The 26,750-nt window shown below is 38.2% G+C and overlaps 1 protein-coding gene across 2 annotated transcripts; it reads left to right on the forward strand.

Annotated features, from left to right (window-relative positions):
- Window positions 1-385: 385 nt before the first annotated feature.
- LOC139690692 (zinc finger matrin-type protein 5) lies at window positions 386-26,750 on the forward strand. Of its 2 annotated transcripts, none has more exons than XM_071588197.1 (5): window positions 386-562; window positions 852-989; window positions 1,063-1,191; window positions 11,456-11,703; window positions 26,051-26,750. In XM_071588197.1, exons 1-4 carry the CDS (start codon window positions 436-438, stop codon window positions 11,668-11,670), a joined length of 609 nt encoding a protein of 202 aa, XP_071444298.1. In that variant the 5' UTR covers window positions 386-435; the 3' UTR covers window positions 11,671-11,703; window positions 26,051-26,750. The 2 variants fall into 2 exon arrangements, with proteins under 2 accessions (XP_071444298.1, XP_071444300.1); XM_071588199.1 differs by lacking the exon at window positions 26,051-26,750 and adding an exon at window positions 12,626-12,670.

Consider the following 26,750-nt stretch of genomic DNA (forward strand, 5'->3'; position numbering starts at 1 on the left):
AATACGAGAATGCTAATTAGGTAGTTTATTCCAAGTAATATAATAAGCGATGATAAAATAGAACCTAGCAATAGTGGTTGGTTGTACAAGATAGTTTATTACGCCGAACAAAAAATGGTTATGATAAACATTAAGGAAGATTTGTAGAGGGGGAGAAACTTTATAGCATTATATAATTTTATTGCGGTCATAGAAAGTATTAATTAGCTGGTTTATGTATTCAAAAGTCTTTTCTGAGATAATCATATTCATTCAAATATTGCATATGAACGGATGATTTCATGAACTAATGTCATGCATTCAAGAAGCTCGTTTAAACGTTCCGCGGTGGAAATAGATGGCGTGTAGGGGCTGGTTGGATAGACGAGATCGAAGAGCTGATTGATTGAGAGACGATGGGCCAAGCATGGATACCATATTCAGTCTCTGTGCATAATGGGGAAAAGATATTATTGCGATTATTGTGAAAGAACATTTATTGATGATATTCAGGCAAGAAAAAAACATCTGTTAGGATTAAAGCATACTATTCGCGTAAAAGAACACTATGAGTCTTTCAAAGGTAATGTCATTGGGTATTATAACCTTTCTGAGATGTGTGATTTCACATTATCATTCTTCAAAAGGCGTGTTTACTTATGCCTGTTACTGAAATAGTTCAGGTTAATTATGTGCATCTATGAGTCACTAGCCATTTATTTGCATTGACTGAATGTTGAGTTCTAAGATTTGACGATGTTTTTACATTGCGTTATTTAATGCCCCTGTGATCGGCTTAATGTTTGTGGTCAGTCGCAATGTGCTGTTAATAGTTAGGTGAATATAGTGAGATATTTTCTATTCTCTTACAGACTCGAAGACCATCCTTGCGGAAGAGTTATCAAAAGCACCATGCCACAGATTCCAAAGAACAGGAGAGTGTCCTTTTGGAATAAATTGCCGACACTCTCACTATAATCCAGAGAAACTAAACGAACTTTCACAGGAAGGTAAATAGTGAATATTCCTTTGTGAATTTGAGCTTAGTGAGAGCAGCAGTCGTTGACGTAATCCTGTGTTTAGTTCATAGAATTCAGGAGGCCGAAAGGGCCAAGGCTCTTGATGAACAAAGAAAGTTGGATGATCAACTGTCGAAAGATCCAAGCCTTCCCACATGGATTTTGAAGAAAAAATGTAAAATCTCATCTACAGGTATTTATATTTTTATTCGAACCATCGTATATCGATTTTATAGCAGGAGAATTGGACTAACATTTATTTTATGATGATTGTAGATAAGAAACATCATCATTAGTTATTATTTTTCATTCTAAATAATTTTTCATAAATAAATCCTTTTGAAATCTACTGGTTGATAGTAACTCCATACGATAACTGAAGTACATTCTTTATCTATCTTGCCTAGACCGCCCAATTTTTCCCTATCAGGGTTAGGCATTATTTAGGCAAAGCTGATTGGTGGAATTGCTGTAGTGACAGCTGCTTTTTGAAGTGTCAATAAAATAAGGCAGTGGAGAGGACCATTGTAACCAGTGAGCTGACGTTATTAATGTTTCCCACTCAAGTGATATCTTATTGCTCAGTAATGTAAAATGCATCTTTTGCCCACGTTGGTTAACAATTAAGCGTGAGTTTACTCTTTGATGTAATCTTGCATGGTGCAGAGTGTCACTGCATTGTGAATACATATGTCTTAAAAGTCATTAATAGTAGTTCATATGTATGAAATCACTTTATTTCCTTGAGGTGGGTCATGTGGAAGGTAAGGATTTCAGGAAGTTTAATGCCACATGGAAAGTGTTGTAAGTGCCCAAGCATGTGTAATATAATGTGTTAGTAGATGTGAATGAGGTTATTCTGTTGCATTGAGGGTCAGCAAGTCAACTCTATTGTCAATATATTATTTGATGTTAAAGCTTCAGAAAAATTTGAGGGGTTTAATTGAGCAGATGCAACATGAAATTATGAGCATATATCAAAGGTTGGTGGCAGTGCATTGAATGTTGTAGGGATATAAAAGGTAGTACCACAAAATTAAATTTAAAAATTGAAGTTGAGGAATATGCAAACCTGTGAAATAAATGGGTTGCAGGCAATTAGCTCTTGTTAATTGATTGATTGTTGGTATGAGGGGCCTTTGACGGGAGCCGCAGTTATTTAGACTTCTTGATCCATTGTGCCAACCCATGCCTAACTTTCCTTCCACCTGCAGATGGGATAAGGCACCATGGTTAAGGTATGAAGGTCGCCCATCTAGCTTCTAACAGGGCCCAACATCACACATCTTTTTTGATGTAATGACAACCAGTGTGTCAATGCAGATAGATCCTTGTTAATAGTCTACTTGTTTAGGTACAATTTTTCTGGACACTTGTATCTACTTATAGCATTTGTCGAACATGACACTCAGCACTGTAACTTCCTACACTACAAGAAACCATTCTTCAGCTCCACAAACTTCCTGGCCGCCTACATTTTGTCTAGCATGCCTAATCTTTTTCCCTCTCTACCTCACTTACCCAAGATTCTCCCCTCGCATTAAAGTCATGAATGTTCCCACTTAATCATTTGTCACTCAATTTGCCCTGCTGCCTTTTTCTTGCTTTCTTCGAATCTCCATCCCAGCAATTGTCTCTCCTCCTTATTGATGTCTGGTGTTTCTTTGTTTGTTTTTCCTTCTATCCATTTAATATTTTCTGTTCTCCATTTCTAATGACACAGATGACAAATTCCCGTCACAGATGACCGATGACAAACTCAAAACAGAGAAGTAAATCAGTTAAAACTTCATTAAAAAATTTATATTTTTGGAAATTTGTTGGAAAACGTTCACATACATTGATGTCAATGCAATAAATAGAAGTGAAATTCAAATAATTGGATCTAGAGCCTGCTCTTTTTAGGTTATTTTACCAGCTGATCATTTCCAAGAAAAATTCTGCAAAAGAGCAGATTTTGAAGCGAAAAAATCTATTTCCTGCTTACTCCAATGCCACAGGCTGTGTTGAGTCAATACGACTTATGTTGTTGGTTTTTATTCTTTTAATGTGATCTTTTGTCATGTGACGCGCCCCATCAAACACTCAAGATATGTATGATGTGGAAAACCACTCTTCATTTTCCCTAAACTGATGATATAAATTATTAAACTCTCCTTTAGCCAGTTTTGTGATATTGTCTTGTGCATCCTTAAGTTTATATTTTTTCTCCTTTAAAAATTAAAATCAGCAAGACATGAAAGAACAAGTAACCAATTAAAAGAGAGTGCACTATGAAGTATATTAAAAAATGAGAATGTAGAGCATGTAAATCTCTTGAAAATGCCTAGATGGTCTTGGACTAAATGTTCTATGTCCCGAAGCATGAGATGCCCATACCTTTCTAACTCATCATTTCCCAGGGTTATTGCGGACAGGAAGCATTATTCTTCAAACTGATTGTTGCCTATCATAACCATTAGAAGGAGTGAAACACTATTATGAGGGTAACTCCAGAAGTACCCGACCCAACAAAGAAGACACAAAAATTTTGGAAACAAATTTATTTATTTTTCAACCTAATCTCCTTTTAGCTCTATACACTTGTCCTAGCGATGTTCAATAAGTTTAATACCCTTTTTATTATAAGAACTGTCTTGCTCCTCAAAATAGCCATTAACTGCCGACATCACTTCTTCAAGGTTGGAAAATATTTGCCCACCGAGCCATTTTTTCTAGTTGCAAACCGAAAATGATCCAAGGGAGCTAAATCTGGCGAATAGGGTGCATGAGGAAACTTTAATTCATGAATTTTTGTCCTTGCAATAATGGATTTGTGAGCTAGTGCAATGTCTTGATGAAACAACACTTTCTTCTAAACCAAATGCAGCTTTTTTGATTGATTTCTTCACTCTAAAATTGCAATAATTACGCATAATACTCCCCATTGATAGCTTTTTCTTTTTAAGATAGTCAATGAAGATTATCCGGAAAAAGGATGCCATTACCTTGCCTGCAGATGAAACGGTCTTCACCTTTTTTGGAGTCGCTTCTCCCTTTTGAATCCTTTGTTTTGATTGTTCTTTTGTCTCGGGTGTGTAGTAATGGACCCATTTTTCATCCATGGTTATGAAACGGTGATATAGTTTTGCTTTGTTGCTGTGAAACTTTGCTAAACACTATATTGAAACATCTTCACGACCCTGATTATGCTGAAGTGTGAGCACCCATCTTGCATACAGCTTTCTCATGTCCAAATTTTCAGTTATTATGTAATGTACAGCACTTTTTGAAATGCCTACCATGTATGCTAGCTCGTGCACTTTCAGGGGATGATCATCCAGTATCACTTTGTGGATTTTCTTCACTGTTTCTTGAGTCATCAACTCATTTGGTCAACAAATGCGACTGATCTTGACAGCTTTTATGGCCTCGTTTAGTCTGCTACCCAATATTTTACTGTTGTAAACGAAGGAGCAGAATCACTCTGAGTAGAATCCAGTTCAGCTTTTATATTGGTTGGGCTAATGCCTTTCAAATAAAAGTATTGTATCACATAAACGATGACCAATTTTCTCAATTTTCACAGATTCACTGAAAACGTTCACAATTGACGGCTGCCAAACAAATGCTAAACAACGGAGCATCTTCAAACCTGACACATATTCATTATAGATTGCATTCTTTCTCATACAGTGATACTTTTTAAACTATTGCCATCTCAAGGTCAGGCTGGGTACTTCTGGGCCTTCCCATGTACAATATCATTCTTATTGTGTGGGCAATTTGCCCTATTGCGGGCTTAATTTACCAGAAGTTCCCAAATTCACCCTCGTTTGTGTTCCCACCTGCCTTGGTGTGTGGTTGCCTCTAACCTGAACAAAAGAAAAACAAAAGTTCAAGTGCAGAATTTTTTAATCATAAAATCACCTCAAAATTTTATGGATATATTATGTGAATGTGTAGTTAACTGTTACCTGACTTTTTCTGCATTGTTTCTTAGAGTTAGCACGTACAAAAAATACATGATAAACTCAGTGCTAGAATTACCTCCAGTGAAAATAATTTGAATCAATGGAAATATTGTAAACTAAATTGAACCCCTGCAAATATGAGGGACAGTCAAATGAAAACCTCAAAACAAATATATTTTTTATCTTGAAATTTTTGGTTACCAAAGGTTTTCATTTATATGATTTTCATACATGTATTTAGTCTCCTTGGTATGCAATAGAATTATTCCCACACTTTGATAGTTCACAGATATCCAACAGATTCAGGCGAGATGTAGTGGAAGTTGGTCATCATGAGAAAAACAAAATTTGCACTTTTCCACTGATTTTTTTAAACCTACAATGCATTTCAATTCATCAAACCATCTTCAGGTACATGATAATTCTGTACCTGAAAATGGTTGGATGGACTGAAATGCATTGTACATTTAAATAAATATGTGGAAAAGTGCAAATTTTGTTTTTCACGGATATCTCGAGAAAAACAATAGCCTAAACTACTGTGAAAACCTCTGGCAGCAATACCTTGGTGTATCTCACCTGGCCAAGGAGAGTCTGTTACAGAAATAACTTAGTTTAAGAACTTCATGGTCTATGCATCACCATACTGGACTTTCATTCACTGGTGAATTTTTATTTTCACCCTAACTACTCGGCAAACAGAAAATTTTGTTCCAATATGTTGCAAGTGGCGCTGCCATCATGAAACTATTGTTGCATTCTGGCAATATGCTGCCAACTGTGAGCCACACCTCAAACAATAGCTATCTATGTTGTGAACTAACAGGACCATGGGCATGATCTTTCAACATTTTACCACGGCGAAGGGTTTTCACTTGAATCACTCTCTTGTATTGACTTCCTATGATTATCTGAACTATTATTTTAGGTACAGATGACTATAATAAGAGGAGGTCATATATTCCTAGTCATTTGCTTATCAATTGACTAGATCCCGTTCAAATCAGTTACAGGATAATTTATATCAGTTATAGGATAAGAGGGTAGAGTAAAAAGTTCTCGGTCTGACAATGAAAGACTGCGTTTTTTAGTCAAAATTGATTTTATTTTAAACATATTTTCCTTTGACTTTAACACCCACATTCCAGCATTTCTTCAACATCAGTATTCCTTGCCAGGAGTGAGATTCTGAAATGCTGTGAAAATATCTATGCACTGCCCTCTCAACTTCTTCATTGAATGCAAAACTCTTCTCAGAAATAAATTTCTTCAAGTTTGGGAACAGATGGAAGTCTGAGGGCGCTAAATCAGGAGAATAGAGGGGATAGCCAAGCAAATCGTACCCCATATCCCATAGTTTTCCCATCACCAATGCACCTTTGTGAGCAGGTGACTGCAGGTTGTCCTGTTGAAAGATGATTTTTTTCTTGTTTAAACCAGCCTCTTCTCTTGAATTTTGGCATCCAGCTGGTCCAGAAGGTTGGAGTAATATTCACCGGTAATTGTTCTGCCATTTTCAAGGTAATCAATTAACAGGATTCGCATCCCAAAACACGCTGGCCTAACCGGCAGATGCGATCAACTTTGCTTTCTTTGGTGCTGAAATACAGGCTTCCACCCACTGCTTCAGCTGCTGTTTCATTTCTGGCATGTAGTGGTGCACCCGTGTCTCATCCATGGTGAAAAATTGCCTCAAAATATGTGGGTACCTTCTTCAATCGGTCCAAACATTGCTGCGAAAATCATTTGCTTTTGATTGGCTTTCAGGAAATGTGGCACCCACCTTTTGCAGAGCTTTCGCATCTCTAATTTTTTGTGCAAGATGTTTCTCACTTTTTCTTCTCATATCCCCATATCCCCATGGCCTTAGCTATCTCACTCACATTCACTCGCCCATCGTCCAGCATGATATCGTGCACCTTTTCGATGGTTTCCGGTGTGATTTCAGATTTTGGCCATCCTTCAAGGGGGTCATCTTTGAGGGATATGCGACCAAGTTTCAATTCAGCTTCCCACTTTTTAACGGTTTATATTGGAGGAGCAGAGTCCCCTTACACTGTTGTCAACTTCAGATGAATTTTCATAGGGGTTAAGGGGATCGGGATTGCTGCGGGGGATAACGTACTGGCTTCCCACCCAGAGGGCTTGGGTTCAAATCCCGGCGGTGTTGGATATTTTTCAGAGGTCTTGATCCTTACTTGGGGTGCTTTTTGAAGGGCACTTTGAGTGAGTACGCTGTCCGTCGGATGGGACGTTAAGCTGCGGACCCCTTGGTGCCTTTTGTAAAGAGTAGGCTAATGCTGACGCCGGGTTTCTCTCCACCCTTCATCCTTTCCTGTCCATCCCTTATGGTGCAAATGACCTCGGCAGTCGGTTGCCTCCCCTAAATACTACTACTACTCTTTGGGGTTAATCCATCCAAAACAAAGAATTTTGTGACCACATGAAATTCAAGTTATTCCATTTTAATGAAAAACACAAAAGACGTCTACGGCAACAATTCATGTAAAAAATCTACATTAGATATCAAGTTGAAACTTGTCTTACGAACAAATGACATGTGCACCCAGGCAGAAATCATAAATGTTTGCTGATTGGAACACCATCTCTGTGTCAGGCTGAGAAACTTTCACCTTACCCTTGTATGTAGGATTAGTTAGAGGATAATATAGCATGTCATTGCTATATTCTTCATTGCTAAATCTTCAGTAACAATGGGAAACACAACAGGAGGCGAGAAGTTCAGTTCATTTGCAACCATCTTAATACTCATTGGATGGTCATAGTCCAACAAATTGTTGAACACTAGCCACATTGTTGTTGGTTTTGCTGGTTGATGGCACCCAGAGTGTTGTTCATTGTGAACTTCATCCTGGCCCTCCTTAAAGGCCTTTAACCACCTCGAAACTTGTAATTAAGGCAGAGCTGAGTCCTGGTAATCCTCACAAATCATTTTGTTAGTCTCCTCAAAAGATTTTTTCAGTTCAGCACAAAACTTAGTAATCACACAACATTGCTCAATCATCGATTCCATTTTTTTGTGACACGGTTGGCGAGCAGAGGTTTACAATAACTGACATCCTGCAGCTTCCACAGCTTTGAGAGCACAGAGACTAGTTTCGCGGCAAAGGTTAGCGTCCCCCTCGCCTGCTCCAAGTGGTTTGGTCCTACTCTGACCAAAAGGAATGGTGCGGGAAATTCCAAAAGTAATTGCATTGAATTGTAACACACCCTAAATGTTGAGGTTTGTGCTGGAAATTTCCTGAGTTTACATCCAACCAACAATATTTCACTCGGTTGTTTCCTTCAGAATTAGGCACATTGGTCTTTCCAGTGAACTATTTTCTGAGAACATCAAAACTATTTTCTGAAGTGAAGAAGAAAGGTTAATTGGATGCTTGTTGTTTTGAGCAAAAGGCATTTTTACTTATTACCATGGCAAACATGCTATCATGACATTCTCAGACTCTTTCTGCAACCTGAGTTTTTATATTTCAAGAAATTTTTTTGTGAACACTGACAAATCCTTCATTGAGATGGAAATAATTCAATCATCTACATCTACTTAATACCCTGCAAGCCGCCGCAAGGGCGTGTGGCGGGGGTTGTCAGGACACCACCCATAATTAAGAAAGAAAAAAAAACTGCACGCCAAAGCCACAAATTCATACATCCACAAAAAAACATGGAATACAGTCATGCAAGAACACATGCAAACACTCAAACCACCAACTAATATACACATGCACCTACAGGTATACCTAACATCTTGGCAGTGTTTAATTTTGTTCCGACTTGTTAATTCAATGTTTTTAATATTTCTAAAGTTACTTCGGTTTCCTACTATTATGATTCCTGATTGTTCCGGGAAAGAATGTATATTTCTACATCTGCATCTACTTAATACCCCGCAATTAAACTAAGCACATGCAGCATTGGCCCGCGTGCAGACCGCGGAAGGCTCGCTTGGAGCCGCATTGAGGGTCCAAATCAGAGATTGCTGGGATTCCGCCGGGGAATTGGAGCGGACCTCGCCGATCTGAGGCCCGTCCCCTCATCGTGTCGGGCACCCCTCAATCGCTCCGGGGTCCACTACACCGCTGAGGCATCGCAGTTGGCAGCGCGCAGGCTACACGAACACGCCTCGAGGGCCCAGCACAGCTGGTAGGCAAGAGCGCAGGCCACATATTGGGAAAAACAAAGCAGAATCCAGCGCTCCCTGTCAACTCAGTCCAGGCTATGCCTCTCAAATCCCCAAAAAAATCGAACAAACAAACACCCGCGTTCAAACAACACATGACCCCCGCAAATCCAACAAAATTGGTGCCTCCAAATACATAAAAATCAGCAATGCGAGCGAATGCAATTCCCCTGCCTCCGCCAACCACGAATCGTCTCAAAACAGCCCCGCTAGCGCACATAAAACCGAAAAACTAGAAGTCACCAGCCAAATCAAAATTAGAACACTAAACTGCCGCAACACCAGAAACAAAACATCGGATATTGAACATATCCCTGTCAGCACAAACCAACGTCAGTCAAGCCAACGACATGAACGCGATGCAGATGACACAGAAAGCGCTTGGTGCAACACCAAGGACTACAACGGCAGAAGCCTATACGTGCGTTCATTCCACAGACCCCCAGAGAATCTTAAGAGGGATGCTCATGATTTGAGAAGCTCATGTTTTATACATGTCTTAAATATGTCTTTTAGAAACCGATAAATATCAATCAATCAATTTAGTGCCTCATCGTTTCTTTAGCAAAATTCATGCGTAGCATAGCAATTTATATTCTTAGTGGATTTCATCAATATTGAATTTTGTTCACCTATTATGTAGCCAGTGTGAACACTTGCCATTTTATTCCATTGGAAACTTGTTTAGTAGATATTGTGAAGATTTACTACAATTGTTTTCAAAATTCTGGAGCTCTAATAACTACATTGTTTACCACCACCTGTACTGTTTTGTCTATGAGATATGTACCATTGTTAAGTGCCCACTAAAATGCTACATTGAATGTGTGCATAAAATGGAAAAGGTAACATTTCGTTAACCTTTGTATGCTGTGATAAAGTGATAGTCATCCATCTGCATGCAATGAGCATTTAAATTTCAGACTTATTGGTAATGGGTTCACATTGAGGATGTGAAGTGCCATCCTAGGTCATATATTTCAATAAAATGGCACAGGCTCAAAACAATTTTTGTTAACTCAATACCTGGAAAATGAAAAATACCAAATAGGATTAAAGTGACTTCAGTAGTTTTAACAATTTCAATTTTCTTGGGTCACATTTTCATTTTCATAGGCTTTTGATTTAAAAAATAAATTTAACCATTCTTGTTATTTGCACATGTACTTTCTCATTAAATGTTGAATGTATTGATTGTTAGTGTGGGGGGGGGGGGGTTCTTCGACAAGAGCCCTGGGCATGTAGACCTCTTGGTTCAGTGTGCAAACCCATTGTTTAACCTGCCTGTCACATGTATACTGGTGACAAGCACCATGGTTAAGGTATGAAAGTCACCCATCCAACCTCCATCTGGGCCTATGATTGCTTATCTTTGGTAATCTAACAGGAACCAATGTATCAATATTGCTATGCCGTTTTCCAATTTAGACCCTAAGATATGCATTTTTATGATTGGCAAATGGATTTAGATTGCTATTTAGGCTGAAATGAATATTATGACTGCAAAGGATGCTTGAATTAGTAAGAGGCATACCTTTTGGCGAGGATTGCTTTTGGTTATCCAATCTTCATTAAAAGCAAACATTTTAATCAGAATTAAAGACAAAATGCCCGAAGTGCCCATTGATGTTTTCATGCGGAAAAAACTTATCCAGAAAAGTATAAAAAATGAAGGGTTTGCTGATTGTTATTAGCATGCAAAAAGGAATTATTTTATTAACAATGTAGGTGTTTTTTTATCATGTTAAAGTTATCTGTGGAGCATTGAGGAAAAAATTCACCTTAATTAGGCAATATATCATTCGTAATTGGCTTCTTTTAATTATTTCCCTTGTGCTGATGCTCTTTTTCTAATGAAGAATTCCATGGGTATGATGAAATCGATTAACTATTCATATGACATACATTTTTCTGAATGAGCTTACTTCTCCTTAGAGAACAAGAACTGAATAATGGACCTCATAATTTTGTTGCATTTGCTCAGAATCAATAAGTTATTCAAGCTTTTGAATTGTATGAAATCTAAATGGAACTTGTTTAGTGTGAGACATTTGGTTTTGTAATTAGCAGAGCAAGAATGGAGTTTGAGCTAAGGAAATTTTGGACTATTGAGTAGCCATTGTTTATAAAATATGCTTGTTCATAACGATCTTTGTGACGAACTGGACCTAAACATATGAAAATTTTCCTTGTTTTGAAGCAGGGTGTATGAAAAAGTATGTATGAAAACCTTTGTGTGAAAATGAGGATCATTTAAAAAATGTCATTTTTAATTTTATTTTCTGTATTTTCCAATTTCTTAGACCCCTCATCTGGAGATGTATCAGAAGATGAGGATGAGGACATTTATACTGGAATTGAAGACTCAACCTTAATGAATGTTCTTACTGAATGTAAAGACTTCCAGATTATTTCTAATCTTGATGGGAATATAGTTCATCTTCCTCCTTCTTTGAAACTCATGTCAGCTAATGACTTACTAAATATGCCAATAGACTCCTGGGAAGATTGGGGTTAGTTGGAGAAATATCATTTATTGGATTAATTCAAGGTACCTACCTTAGCTTGTTTTTCTTTAGGATGTAAGAATTAATATTTTTAATGTATTTAAATACCACTAATATAAAAAGCAATGTGCAAAGAAATATGTGATGATCTTAGTAGGCTGCTGATGTGGTACCTTCATTTACTGTTAGCTAAACAAGTACTGATTTTCCTGTGAGATACCATAGGAAACATCATCAAATAAGTACCAGTAATGTTTGGGAAACTCAGGCAGAGGAAAGATTGTGCCCTGTATGTTAAACTGATTTCTGTAGATCCCCTACCCGATGGTGAAGTTATTCTACCTTTCCAAAATTGAAATCTTTAAATAATATTCCAATGAACACTTTTTCTTCAACTGAAAGAGATGAACTTTTTACTCATTTGCAATCTTGAAATAGGCGTAAAATGAAAATTAAGGGTAAATGCTCATGCATAAATTTAGTGGTATATCCTATTACATGCTATGATTGTGTATACATATCTTCCTAAGGTTGCATGCATTACTCTTTTCTTAAAAAAATTAAATGGTGAAATGCATAAAATCAAAGAATAGACTCCATGGTTATGCATTTATACAAAATGTTAGTAGAAAGTGGGAATTACCTGCTAGAAATGTTTTATAGTCAACACTTGAATCTGATTCATTTCATCCAATTTCACCAGACCTCTTTTTACTTCCCCAGTCACCATGCACGTTTCAAAATTGATTCCAAATTAACTCCATTGAATTCTGGATCTCCCTCTCTATCCAAAAGAAACTAAGCTTGTTGAACAGGTTGTCAATTATGTTGTTAATGCTTTTTAAATTGTGCAATTCATTTTTTCAAATTGATCCACTTTTTGTGCCATATGTAGTCACTATAATGCATGTTTAATATCTAAAAGGCAAGTAATTCTGAAATTTTTTCTATATTTATTTGCTTTAGGTATGAACTATGGTGGATTAGTCAGATTTTAGTCCTGTGCCTTTTGCCCCTTGCATATTGTAGCATTGGTGGCAAAAACTGCAAAACTAATTTAGATTTGGAAGTTGAGTAGCTTGAAGTTTCCTACCACCTAACTCATCTCAATGATGATAACTTTCCAGGTGCGATTGCATTTCTCATTTTTATATTCTATTACAGTGTTTTGCTTCCATTTTGATTGCATAAGTATGCCAAGTGGACTGATGTTCTTTAGTGTTGATTTTTTGGGGGTAACATATGTGTGTAAGCATTGTATTCCTGGTTTAAGTTAAACTTCTTGTTTACAAAATGTGAGAATTAGGCAACTAAAATTTAAAACTCACAGTTTTTCCTCTAGTTAGCCCATGTGTAAACAAATTGGCTGGCTTCGGTGGTGTGGGGTAATGTCCTTGTCTCCTTATACAAGGGTCGCGGGTTCGATTCCCACCTGGGTGGGTTTCCCTCTACCTAGGGCTTGGGTGTTCGTAATCATCTCCATTGTTTTCACTGTTAATAGTCCAAAGTTCCAAAGTTAATGTAAAGGCCAAAAAGTGCTGTTTTCGGACTAAGGCTGAATAAATAAATATTATCCTGATAAGTTGGAATCAACTAGTTATTTAAGTTGGGTCCTAAGTTGGATTTGGATGTTACAACTAATTTTTCTAAAAAAATTTGAATTCAACACCTAGCGGAACATTAATAGATCACTCATTACAAACTTAGGAAATAATTATAATAATACAATGGACTAGGGTTTCTCAGACCACAGGGATTTTGCTTAATGATTTAGTCGACAAATATAAAATCTGTGACTCACAATGTGTTTAAAAGGAAACTTTGCTTGAGGACCAACTGCAGCTTCTAAGTTTTGATTGAATAATGAATCTTAGGATGAGATTTGTACTAAAAATACTCCTGATGACAAAATTGATGCATTTCTTGACAAATTTAACTTCTCCTTTGAAAAATAATTTCCATTTAAGAAAGACAGTCACCAATATGTGTAACCAAAAGCATACCTGGCTAACTAGTAAAATAATCAACCTTAGTAACAAAAAAAGGATTTATATCAGCTTGCCAAAACAACTGAAACTGTTAAACAAGAATATAAACAATGGAGTGAATACCTTAAGGAAATTATCAGAAAAGCAAAAGGATATAATCATGATATTTTGATCGCAAATTCAAAAAATAAAACCAAGAATTCTTGGCAAATTATACACTGGGAAACAAGTTAAATTAGGCCTCACAAAACTTTTAACCCATGGCAGCTGGTGATTTGCCATCAAATCCTTCTGTCATTGCATATATTTTAAATAATTTTTTACTGTGACTCCGGGAAATATTGTTTCTAATTTCATGAATCTGATTTCAATTTCTGAATCGGTCACCCAACCACATTCCATTTATTTTTATCCTGTGGCCAGAGATGATATTATCAGCATAGGGCATACTCTTAGCCATAAACTTGGTTCAGGGAGAGATGATATACCTGACAAAGTAAATAAGTTTCCTATCCCTCAAATGGTTAACCCCCTTGTCTAAAATTTTCTTGAGGTTTTATTAAAACGTTTAGTAAACTACTTGGAAAAACACTCCATTTTTTCATACCAATAACATGTTTTTAGGAAAGGTAAATCAATATCTACAGCACTCCATGATTTTGTAACATATGTACTACATGCTATGGACAATAACTCTCTATCCCTGGGGATATGCCTTGATATTACAAAGGCTTCTGGCACTGTTATCATGAGATTTTGTGAAGGATATAAAAACAATATGGTATTTTGGGCATCTCAAATTAATCGTTCAGATCATATCTTCAGGGAAGACAACAAGTAGTTGAAATAGCTCGTCTTAATTGATCTACAAATCACAAATTCAACTACCTATCAGTTGAAAAAGAGGTGAAAACAGGTGTTCCTCAGGGCTCTATCCTGGATCCTTTGCAATTTCTACTCTACATAGGTGATATGCCAGATTGTATCTTTGATGCTAGATCCATTCTTTTTGCTGATGATATTACCATTCTAATTTATACCAAAACCAGTCCTTGGCTACAACAAAAAGTAGACGCCACAGTAATATGCCTTCAAAATTGGTTTAAAAACAACTTATTGTCAATAAATATACAAACAGCGGTATGCATACATTTTGGTAAAAATCATTCGCTGTGGGTAAAACTCTATGATAAGGACCTAAATTTTGCTGACAGTGTAAATTTCTTGGGTGTTTGGATTGAATCATCCCTAAAATGGTCCTTATATATTGACTACTGAAAATCTAAAATTAATAAAATTCTTTTTCAGCTGATATATTTGTTTTTTAGTGCCAGCTTGAATATCCTAAAAAATACTCATCATTCAAATTTTCAATCTTGATTCTTGTAAGAAATTATATTCTGGGGTGGCTCATGCCATAGCCGAAAGATTTTTTAAGTGCAGGAACAGGCTATACGAGATATCTCAAACCTACCTTTCAGACTCTCCTGCAGGCCTCATTTTCATCAGCTGCAAATTATGCTACTGGCTGCTCTTTATGCGTACCATCTAATGTTATTTGGTAAGAATAACATGCATATATATGAACAAAACCTCCATCATCCATCCAATCTTGATACTCATGCTAAACTTGACATACACATTAAGGCAAGATTGTCTAATTTGAGTGGTGAGGGGCCATACCACCAAGGGGCCAACATTTTTAACCTGCTTCCTACGGATTTGAAAGCATCTCCTTCAAATACTTTCAAGCATAATCTTAAAGCATACTTGCTTATCAAACCTTTGTACTCGGTAGGGAAGGGGAAATCACCACATTCTAGTACAGCAAACACAATCAATCATGCTAAAGTGGAAATATTTCTTGAGTGAATATGATATTTGATTTTTGAGGTACCAAATCTTGTTGGAAAACTCTGGTTGTGTAGAAAAAGGAATAGGATACCCTATCCTAATGTCTAAGTGCCACATGACGTAGAGAAGCTCTACCCATGGCTATCCAACCAATCTTTGGGTTGATCACTGCAATTTTATATATTCAGTTAAAATGAGTACTTTTGCCACTCAAACCTCCATAAGACATGTATTCTGAACAGCTGACCGTACAGATTGTTGAGCATTCGTACATTCTTTCATTATTATGTTCTCTGTAGGTAAAATAAAATGGAGTTTTTTCATGTATTTTTGCTATTTTTATTACATGATTATTGTTAATATTTTTTCCTACTTATCATTTAAGACCAAAAAACTTGCTATACTAGTTTTTTCAGGAATAACAGTGCCGAAATGGTAAACTTGAACTTGTCATTTATGAGAACTATGGATATGTGATTTCAAAATATCTTCTGCAGCAATGAATTGTTTCCACGTGAGTGGACTAAGAAATCATTTTATTGGGGTACATAGGTTGTGACTGAAATTAATTATCAGATTTAGAGCAGAATTATAGGAATTCAGATTAATTTCATGTTTTATTTTAGTTCAGTGCTCTGGTTTTCAAGGTTAGCTCTTTCAATTCAGAGGGCATTCCTGCAATGTATCACTCAAAGGGCATTATTTTAATAATTTTATTGGAAGTATATTACCCGTGTACATGATTCACTTTCGGTTCCATTTGTTAAATCACTTTGTGAGAGCAAACAAAGCCCAATGGAAGTAGTGTGTACTCTTTCAAGGCTGATTTCAACCGAAATTGTCAATATGCAATCGTCTCTATTGGTATAGTAAAATTATGAAATGGAACCCTCTGGTGCTGATAAGTATGTCGAGTGGTTTCTTAAAAGGCAAACTTCTGTTGTTCAGTACATCTCTTGATTCCACCTGAGGAGAAATATGTATAAATAGCAATTTTAGTGGAGTTCCAAGAGCGTAAATCAAATAGTTCTTGTGTCAGGGGAACACAGAAGGAGGGCTAGGGAGAGAAAATTTGACTCAAGGTATTGAAATTCTGTAAAGCTAACCTGGAAAAGTGTAGTATTCAAAGTCAATTGTCACTATAAACAAGAAAGTGTGACATCTTTACCAGATATGTAGTGAATGTGCCGCTGAATAGGCTACATTTTGCAGGACTTAATCATTTATAGATGTTGGAGACTTATATGTCTCGTACACATGCTCAAAATAATGAACTAATTATTTCGATAATTTTTTGTTTTCTACGAATTGGTTTCGAATTCTAGGCTGGGTCATTCCACAATAGAAGAAAATATTGAGATGATTAACAGTCCTAAACAACGTGTGTATAATTTTCTTTGACTTGTACATAATTTATTTATTTTTGGCATGGAACGCATTATCTTATATTGCATTATTTATATGGTAAAAATTGTTTCTCTTTAAAAATTAAGTGTTTTGCTATGTGAGAAAGATTCCAGAATGAATTATGCGCCTTAAGTGAGGTTCTGCTATAATATTGTTAAAGACCTTGAAGAGATATCTCACACTCTTGTCATGTTTTTCGAAAGAGAATTAAATTGGGTTTGTATTTTCCATCATCCTCAATAATACCATTGACCAAGACTCTTGACAAGGCAGAAATTATTCACCTTTATAATTACGAATATCCCTCCCATGGACTACAACCTTGACATGGTGGAAGGGCTTGTGCGTTCCGATGACCCCTAGAGCTGTGCTGGCGGGAGTAATAATTATTGCTCCTGGTAGGGTCACCCATGCCAGATAGGTCGAAGGTTAGGAGCCAGACGAAAGGTAGTTCACGCAGCGTCTGTTCCTCAGTGAGGCGGCTGCAATGGCGTCTGACCCCAGTGGGGCGGCATGTAAGTGATGGTGTCACGTTAAAAACACTATTGAGGAAGGCAACGGGAAACCACCTCAATTATCATTCCCAATATTAACATGATGGACAATACAGAGATTTTGAGTCCTGGCAACTTCGGGGCTCGGCCCAATCGGCCGTGTGTCGTGCCCGGCAGCGGGGGAGGGAAGGCTGCAGCGCTTGTCATCCCACGAAACCCTTGCAAGGGAAAACTGACAGCAGCAGGACAGAAGACGCAGGAGAAGAAGACCACATTAGTTAAATAGGAATGTGGAATGTTAGGACAATGCTGAGGAGAGGAAAATTAGAGAATATTAAGCAAGAGATGGAAAGGGGAAATATAAATATTTTAGATGTATGCAAGGTGAGATGGAAGGATAGCGGGGATTACTAGAGTGATAATGATAGAATAATATACAGCGGCGGGGACGAGAGTCAACGAGGGGAAGCCATAATATTAAATAAAGAGGCAGGAAGAAGTGTAGTCAACATAGAACAGGCAATGGATAGAATATTACTACTAGAGATAAAAGCAGAACCGATGAACTTGGTCATTGTTCAGGTATACATGCCACAGAGCATCCATAAGGAGGAAGAGGTTGATAGGATACCCTATCAGTTAGAGGACATAATCGCGTGTGTTGCTGCTGGATAACATTTGATTGTGATAGGGGATTGGAATGTGACGGTAGGCGTAGGAAGAGAAGGTGAAGAGGTTGGGGACTAAGGTTTAGGCATGAGGAATGACTGCGGGGAGAAAACAATTGAATTCTGCAGGAGACAGGGGTTAGTCATTTCCAACACTTGGTTTAGACACCGCAAAAGGCACAGGTATACATGGAAAATGCCAGGTGACTCAGAAAGGTATCAGCTAGATTATATCCTGGTTAGACACAGGTTTAGGAATGGTGTGATGAAATCGCACAGCTTCCCAGGAGCGGATGTGGACTCAGACCACAATTTACTTGCTATGAAATGTAGCGTCCATTTCAAAAAGATAAGGCAGGGGTGGCAGGTGAGGAAATGGAATATAGAAGCGTTAAATGGATTGATAAGGAAGGAGTACCAACAGGCTGTAGAGAAAATCATGGAGGACGGTAAAGAGCTGAGTACTATGGAAGAAAAATGGGAATGTATCAAGAAAGAGATATCGAAAGCCGCAAAAGACACTGTAGGAACCATTTACGGAAAAAGGACCTGGAAACCATGGATCATGGATGAAATGATTGCAAAGATGGATGAGAGAAGAACATGGAAGAATGTAAACACAGAGGTCATTAAAGCAGGAGGATATACATAGATTGGAGGCTTTTGAAATGTGGGTTTGGAGAAGAATGGAGAAGGTGAAATGGACCAAGAAGAAAACAAATGAGGAAGTACTTGGTATGGTGGGCGAAGAGAGGGGTTTGTTAGGAAAAATCCTATGGAGGCAGGAAAAATGGATGAAGGGTGCATTGACCGGCAGTGGGATGTTGAAGACTAATTGAGGGGAGAATGTTAGGCAAATGAGGAAAGGGCAGGAACAGGATAGGAATGTTGGACGGAATGAAGGGAGGAAGGAGGTACTCGGAGATGAAGAGGGACCTAATGTAAAGTAGGGTGCTGGATTGTGTTTTGTTTTGTTAGGAGTCACAAAATATTAATTTGGTAGTTGTGTCCATCCAAAAACCTATCTTAACCGATAGATTACCTAATAATAACTACAAATAAAGCCCAAACCTTAGTGGTTTTAATGTTAAAAGACCTCTCTGTCAGTAGACATTTCTGATATTACCTCTACACATTTTCCCTCACATCTTATTTATTGGTACAACAAGAGCTAGAGTTATGTAGCTTTCAAAAACAAACTATAATAAGCCATACTTCTTTGAAGCAAATAGGAATACCCTTGGTTGTAGGAAATATAATAAAAATATCAGGAGCAAACAGTTTTACTGAAATCAGTCGGTGAAACGGAATTACAGTTTTACGGTAAAATGTGAGTCCCTCAAAAATAAGGGATAGTTTTAGAGGATAAAGTTGACCTTATCACCCTGCAAAGTTTGTTCTAGGCAGAAATATAAAGTAAAAGTTACTGTAATTGATTTGTATTTATTATGTGAATAGGCACTTAGAAATCATAACCAGAGGTTGCTATGGCAAAAGAATAAGTTAAAAATTTTTCTTTGATTGGGCCAAATATAGATCTGTGAATTAGAGTTCATTATTTTTTATTATTCTTGGTTGGCTACTGTTCAAGGTAGACTTTGAATGGATGCAGATGGAGTTAAATTGCTACAAATCTTAGCATCATCTATCTAGGCACAACATGATTATTAAGAGGAATTAATCCTCTTATGGAATGCCATGGTCCAGGGGTAGAGCATCAAGCTACTAATCTTTGGACCCTGGCTCGATTCCCAGACATTGGGTAGAGGGTGGAATTGAAAGCTAACATAAACACTTACTCTGCTAAGAGAATGGGTTCATTGAGTGGGGAGACTTGGTGACTGGTACTGGTGGGTTCAGCCGAGGAATCGTGACCCAGCTATTGAATGTGACTGATGAGTGGTGAATGGAACTAGCGGGTGCAACCCAGGATTGATGACCCAGTTAATGGGCACAACTGGGGAGTGGTGATCTGAATTAGCAGGTGCAGTCCAGAAATGCAGAATGGGAATGTGATCCGAATTAGTGAGTGTAAGTAAGGAGTGGTGTGATCCCGCTAATCGGTGGAAACAAGAAATGGTACCCAAGCTAGGCAGGTTGACTATTGGGAGAAAGTCACCAACTTTTCTGGTCCAGCACTTGATTTGCTGTTTAATCAACACTGTGAAAGGGGTTTTTCACCAATGTTAGGCTTGCTTATTAAAAGAGTCTGCCATCTCTTCAGAATTGGAAAAGGAGTGTTCATAATCTTTGCAACAGTGGTTCATTTATGGAGGCACCAATAATCCTATTAGGCAGCTTATCAGTCCTCGGGGTTATAAGCCTCATGTGTTTGAGTTAGGAAAGGCCCATGCTAGGCCCATTTCCACAGCTGCTATGTTTGTTTTACACTAGGTGTTGAGCAAATTAAGATTTATTATCCTCAATAGTTTCAGCCTCAACTTTGTGGAAGTTCATTTTAATAAATGAAAAAGAAAAACTTTGTTCCAATCCACCACTTTATTTCAGGTAAGACTAGTTTCGACGCTACGTCGTCATCCTCAGGTACAAAGTTTATAGTCACAATCATTGTATATATACCCTTTTCAAGAAAGGGTTGGGGAGTTGTGGGAAGAGGGGGCGGGGAGGGGAGTATGGGGGTAGATACGAAGGAATGTGGGAGAGGGTAGGAAAAACCAGGAAAAGCATTAGTGAGCGGGGGGGGGATTGGAAGGTGGGTTAAGAAAGGGGAAAATTTTGTTGGTCGGTATAATTTGAGTCAATGGCTAATGGGGATAAAGGTACGGGTTAGTTAGGAGTCAATGGGAGTTAGGGGGAAGGGATTAGAGGTTCTGTTTTTCTGTTATTGCTAGGGAGGCTTCCAGGAGAGGTGATACGTTCTCAAACAGAATGTCATTGAGTAAAGGATGTTTCTTCATTGTTCTCCGGATCTCCAACTCTTCCTTCTTGTCCATCCTCCTCCCTTTTTCTTCGCGATGCAGAATTTTGGGGATGAAATCACTGGTGTGATTATCCTCCCACAGGTGTTTGGCAAAGTAGGATTGGGCGAGGTTACACTTCTTGTAGCACCTCTTGTGTTCCTCCGCTCTTGTCCGCACCGCTCGACCACTCTGCCTGATGTACCTCGCACTGCAATCCCCGCAAACCATTTCATATATCCCACTATTTTCCAGTGGCTCAACTTTATCTTTAGTTTTATTTATGAACATTTTAAAATTTTGTTTGTTGTAGAAAGCAATTCTGAATTTGTCTTTCGGGAACAATTTGCTAATTTTTTCGGACGGGACACCATAATAGGGCAATTTTACCCACTGAAGTTTTTCCTTAATAGTTTTCCCTGAATTGTAAAGTAGCCGTTGGGCTCTTATGGAGCGTTTCTTGCCGAGCATTTTGTCCACCATTTTTTCACTGTAGCCATTTGTAGTTGCTATAGATTTGATTGTCTCCAATTCCTTGTGACTTTAAACTTTGTACCTGAGGATGACGCCGTAGCGTCGAAACTAGTCGTACCTGAAATAAAGTGGTGGATTGGAACAAAGTTTTTCTTTTTCATTTATTTATTATCCTTTTCATTGAAACATAGTTGTGGTTATTTTGTCCTTATTTCAAATGTTCTCCCTGTCTGTTTGATTAAAAGAGCAATGCAATATATACCACTGAGTTTATGAATCCCACTTTGTTGTAAAATGTCTTTTGAAAACTCTTGTGTTGTGAAATTCAGGATCCGGGTTCATTTTTAGCTTTTTCCTTGGAACAAATATGTTACCTCCTTGCATGAATATTTTTTTGAACTGTCACCACCTGTCACTAATTGTTGATCCTTTATTTGCCCATGTAATATATTCCTTTTTTAGGTATGATTAGAATTGATCTACTTTTACTTTATTGAAGTGATAGATTATTTGTCATAGGGCTTTTCATATTGGTAAATCAAATTCAACTTCAACATAACAGCAGAATGATCCCTGATAGTATTTCATTCCTTATGGCTTTTGTAAAAATGAAAGGGCTTGATCAAGTATGGACTTGATAATCCCTCCCAAAATAGTGCAACCTTAAGTTGGTGGAAGGGCTTTTGCATCCTGAAGCCCCCTAGAGCTGTACTGGCAGGAGTAATGATATTGGCTCCTGATAGGGTCAAAGGTCGAAGGGTAGGAGCCAGACAAAAGGTAATCCACTCAGTGTCTACTCCTCAGTGAGGCTGCAAAGACATCTGACTCCAGTAAGGTGGCCATTGAGTGATGTTGTAACATTAATAACACAGTAGAGGAAGGCAATGGGGAACCAGCTCAATTATTATCCCATTAACTGCTGAAGGACAGGGTTATAAGAATGAGTCCTGGCAACTATTGAAATCCACCCATTTGGCCAAGCCCCGCCTGGCAGTGGGAGAGGCAAGGCTTCGACGGTCATCATCTCATTAAATCCTCACAAATCGAAAGGAACAGAATAGAACATGAGTGAACTAGTTAGAATAGGAACATTGATGTTACGGTGCTGTTGAGGATAGGAAAATTAGAAAACATAAAGTGAGAGACGGAAGAGAAAATTTTGATGTTTTGGGGCTGTTCAAGGTGAGGTCGAGGGATAGCATAGATTACTGCAGGGATTGAGTAATATGCAGTGTAGGGGAAGATACACAATGAGGGGCAGCAATAATATTGAATAAAAACGTAGGAAGAAGCAAAGTTAGCATAGATCAGGGGCCTGAGAGAATATAATGGTATATGAATGAATTTATTGCCAAAAATATGAGTTAATTGGAGGAATAGGAGACTTATCCACAACTTGTACAGATCTTAGACTACTCAGGTGCGAGTGGCAGATGGAGAGTTCAGATTGCCAGTGTTAGGAAGAGGAGTAAGACGAGTGTGCATTATCACCTGTGTTGTTCAATTTGTATGTGGAGGAAATAGTTAAAGCGGCAAGGGAAGAATTGGAGATAGGAATGAAAGTCTGCAGGCAATTAAAAAAAAATGCCTTTTATTAGTGATCAAATTTTAGTTTGTCAGTCAGCCAACACATGGCAAGCATTGTTGAGTGCATTGTAAAATCAGTGTGATAGGTATGGGATGACAATCAATTTAATACAACATAGGTTATGATGAAATAAGGACAATTTGCACTTTTCCACAGTTTATTTAACGTACGACGCGTTTCAACTCACAGAGTCATCATCAGGTACAAGACCTCTGATGATGACTCTGTGAGTTGAAACGCGTTGTACGTTAAATAAACTGTGGAAAAGTGCAAATTGTCCCTATTTCATTATGATGAACTTCCACGACCTCAAGCCTGAATCTGTTGAACTTATAGGTTATGATCTTTTCGAGAAAGAGAAAGGCCAAGTTAAATATCAAAATTTGAACACTTGGCTGTTTATACCTTGACAAACTCCGAAGAACTGCAGGAGATGCCGCATCATTAACGACAGGCAGATGGAATATTTCACAAAATAAAATTTATTAATGCGACCACTTTCAATGAAACTACATCTTCGTCTGGTAACAGTCATCACTTAAGTCCAGTACATATGCTGAAAAGCAATTAAGGGGAGGGTAGTGGAAAAGAGGGGAAGAGGGAGGAAAAGTGGAAGGCCGCATGGGTGACTACGCATGTGAGTGGAGGAAAGGAAGGGGGTGGGGAAGACAAAGTAAACTGTCCCTAAAAGTCCTTTAAAGTCCCAAGCAATTTACATTGGTCAGACAGGCAGAAATTTTTGACACATACAGGGTTCGTCCGGAAAATAAGTGTACTGAGCTCAGGAAAAAAAAACAATTACACTTTTACATATCTTAAGCTAATATTCCCCAAAATAGGACCCTTGTGAGTCGATACACTTGTTCCAGAGGCGTTCCGATTCCTGGAACGCTCCCGCGAAGGCATCATCGGGAACCTCTCGAAGACTCGTAGTCGACCTCTTCTCTGCCCTCCACGAACATCTTGTGCCACCGAAAGATCATGTTTCTGGACATGGCTGACTCCCCGTAAGCCTGGTTAATCATACCGACAGTTTCGGTAGATGATTTCCCAAGCTTTACTGCAAATTTGATGGAATAACGCTGCTCCAAAAACTTCGGCATCGCGTTCCGTGACGTGGGTCGAAGCGTGGAGGTTCGCGTTAACAGAGCTCCTCACTACACCACAGCTCAGAGCCGACTGCCTTTTTCAGCGTCGCTTGCCAACATACCCCCCTCCAATCGCAGCCCGTCAGAGCGGTGCTGGGCGCGCCCAGCCCAGGAGTCAGTACACTTATTTTCCGGACGAACCCTGTATTAAGGAACACAGGAAAGGCTACATTTCAGGTCATACTAATTCTTTATTCGCCAATTATCTACTTGATTCCAACCATTTCTGTCACTTTGACTTCAAACTGATTCACAACCTGGATAAAGGAAAGAAGCTAGATGCCATGGAACATATAGAAATCATACGTCACAAGGACTTGGACCTCATCAATGAAGTCCAATTTTTATCTTCACCCTCCTCTCCATCTCCTCCCCATAATGCTCACGGGATATATGATCCCTTGTCCCTACTCATAGGAATTCCCTTCCCTCCTCTGTGCGCATGGAGACCATACTTTCCCGACCTCGGCCGGAAGCCTTGACCCCCCACGCTCCTTCTTCATGGACCAGGAGGGAAGGTTCTACGTTGCGGGACTGCCCCCTTCATTGGCAATTTAAAAGTGTGAAATATCCCTTCTCCACCCTTCCACTAACCCTTGCTTTTGCTTGCCCCTTGGAACCACAATAGATAAGTGATTTCTAACCCTTAATGATCAGTTTACCCTTTGTGCACTGTGCTCCTTTGTGCATTGATACCTTGCGGCCAGTCAACGGCCACACGGGAAAACCCCCGACTTCACCCGTTTTCTCCACGGCCCCAGGAGTTTGGCGCCGCTCTTTGGGACACACCCCCAACGGGAAATTCCCCTCCATCCAGCTACGATGTTCTGTCAGGACTTTGAAGGACTTTGCACCTCTTGCCTTTGTCTTCCCCACCCCCTTCCCTTCCCCCACTCACATACGTAATCACCCATGCTGCCTTCCACTTTTCTTCCCTCTTCTTTAAAATTCACCCACCTCACACAGAAGTTCGGAATCAGCTCAGTGCGTACAAATGAAGAAATTGCATTCCTGCATGTAGGGTTCTGTTAGTTTTTGTGCAGTATGTTTTAATGTTAAGTGATAAGTGTCAAAATATTATTTTTGTTAAAATACTACAGTAAAATGTACTCAATATATCTGCAAATTTTGTAGATGCATTTGATGAGCCTGGAAGTCATTACAAGTTCATGAAATTGACCAATTCAATCTGAAGGTTGTTCGCATGTTATGGATATTGGTTATCACCATAAGTCATTTTCAAATAGACTGACAAGTTTCAAATTTTTTGGAATGAAAATTTTTTGGAGACTCAATGAATGCACAAATGGCTTGTTTACTTAGAAAATGGGGATTTGGAGGTAACTATACTCTTAATACCATGAATAAATTTCTAATTGCATAAATCTCCTAGTTTCAACCCAAAAAATTTTTAAATTGTGATTCATCATTTTAAACTAGAAAGGAAACTATGCATTTAGGTAATTAGATTTGAAAAGTATTCTTTAAGGGATGGTATATGGTTAATTTCTTGCCCTTGGCTATATGTAGCAAAACTCTGGAAGCTGGACTTCATTCAACTTTGGATACCTACCTATTCCAATGTTATTGGAAAAATTTTAGAAAAGCATTTAAAAAGTAAGATTTGTGAGGGTGGACCTTGCCTAATACGAACCCCAGTGGCATGTGGAATTCACTCATTGGCTTAGGGAAGAATTGTTTCCCCATGCTGCCTATGGCCCTCCAGGAATATCTGATGCCCAATTAGGACCTAAAGAGCTATAACTTTTTAACCTAGTAATAGCATATTTTTATTTATTGAGTAAATTTGTTTATTATTAAATTGTAATATCAGTATTGAAATTTTTTCCAGGATGGAGAAGATATTAATTTCTTGTAACAATGCTTGAAATCACTGCTGAAGTAGCAGAAGAGTGTGAGTCATCTGTGAAGCTTCTCTCTGCAAAATATACCTACTGGTGTCAGTCCTACAAGGATATTCCTGCCCGAGCTATGTCAGCCACCCATACACTTTGGCTAAGCAAGGTGATGGGATGGTATGTATTAGGTAGGACTTGAGGAGTTTTTGCATTGGCATTTTGCCCATTCCTTCTTTGGGGAACCTTTTTTTTTGCCGTTCAATTTTGTCATACTTAGTTGAAATATGTTGGCAAATGATATACAAACATCTTTTTATAATGTTAAGCATTGGTTGAATGTGTGGATGGCCTAATGGGTCAATATATTTCCATGCATATTTTGTCTTTAAACTGATAAGACGACATTTGTGGAATGTTTTACATTGTACTGTCCTGGGCAGATATCATTACTAATGTCCCATGACTTCATTGTTTATAGTACTATGCCATTACCATACACCCTATTTGAGTGAAGTGACAATATATATATATTATATATAATATTTTATGAAATATATATTACTCTGCCCCTTTGCAGAATGGCCCTGCATTTATGTATCCAACAGTGTTTTTCACAGCCTGCCTGTAAGAAAATGGCAATGTAACCTTTACATTGTCTCTAATCAAAAATAATAAATGGAAGAAAATTGAATC

The sequence above is a fragment of the Hetaerina americana genome, unplaced genomic scaffold (genome assembly GCF_022747635.1).
Source record: "Hetaerina americana unplaced genomic scaffold, ioHetAmer1.1.p SCAF_3, whole genome shotgun sequence".
Lineage (NCBI taxonomy): Eukaryota > Metazoa > Arthropoda > Insecta > Odonata > Calopterygidae > Hetaerina > Hetaerina americana.

Bases quoted from the DNA above. Each gene is read 5' to 3' on its own strand.
- LOC139690692 (XM_071588197.1), top strand. From the start codon at position 436: ATGGGGAAAAGATATTATTGCGATTATTGTGAAAGAACATTTATTGAT. The intron at 563-851 runs GTAATGTCATTG...ATTCTCTTACAG, and splicing joins ACACTATGAGTCTTTCAAAG to ACTCGAAGACCATCCTTGCG. The intron at 990-1,062 runs GTAAATAGTGAA...TCCTGTGTTTAG, and splicing joins AAACGAACTTTCACAGGAAG to TTCATAGAATTCAGGAGGCC.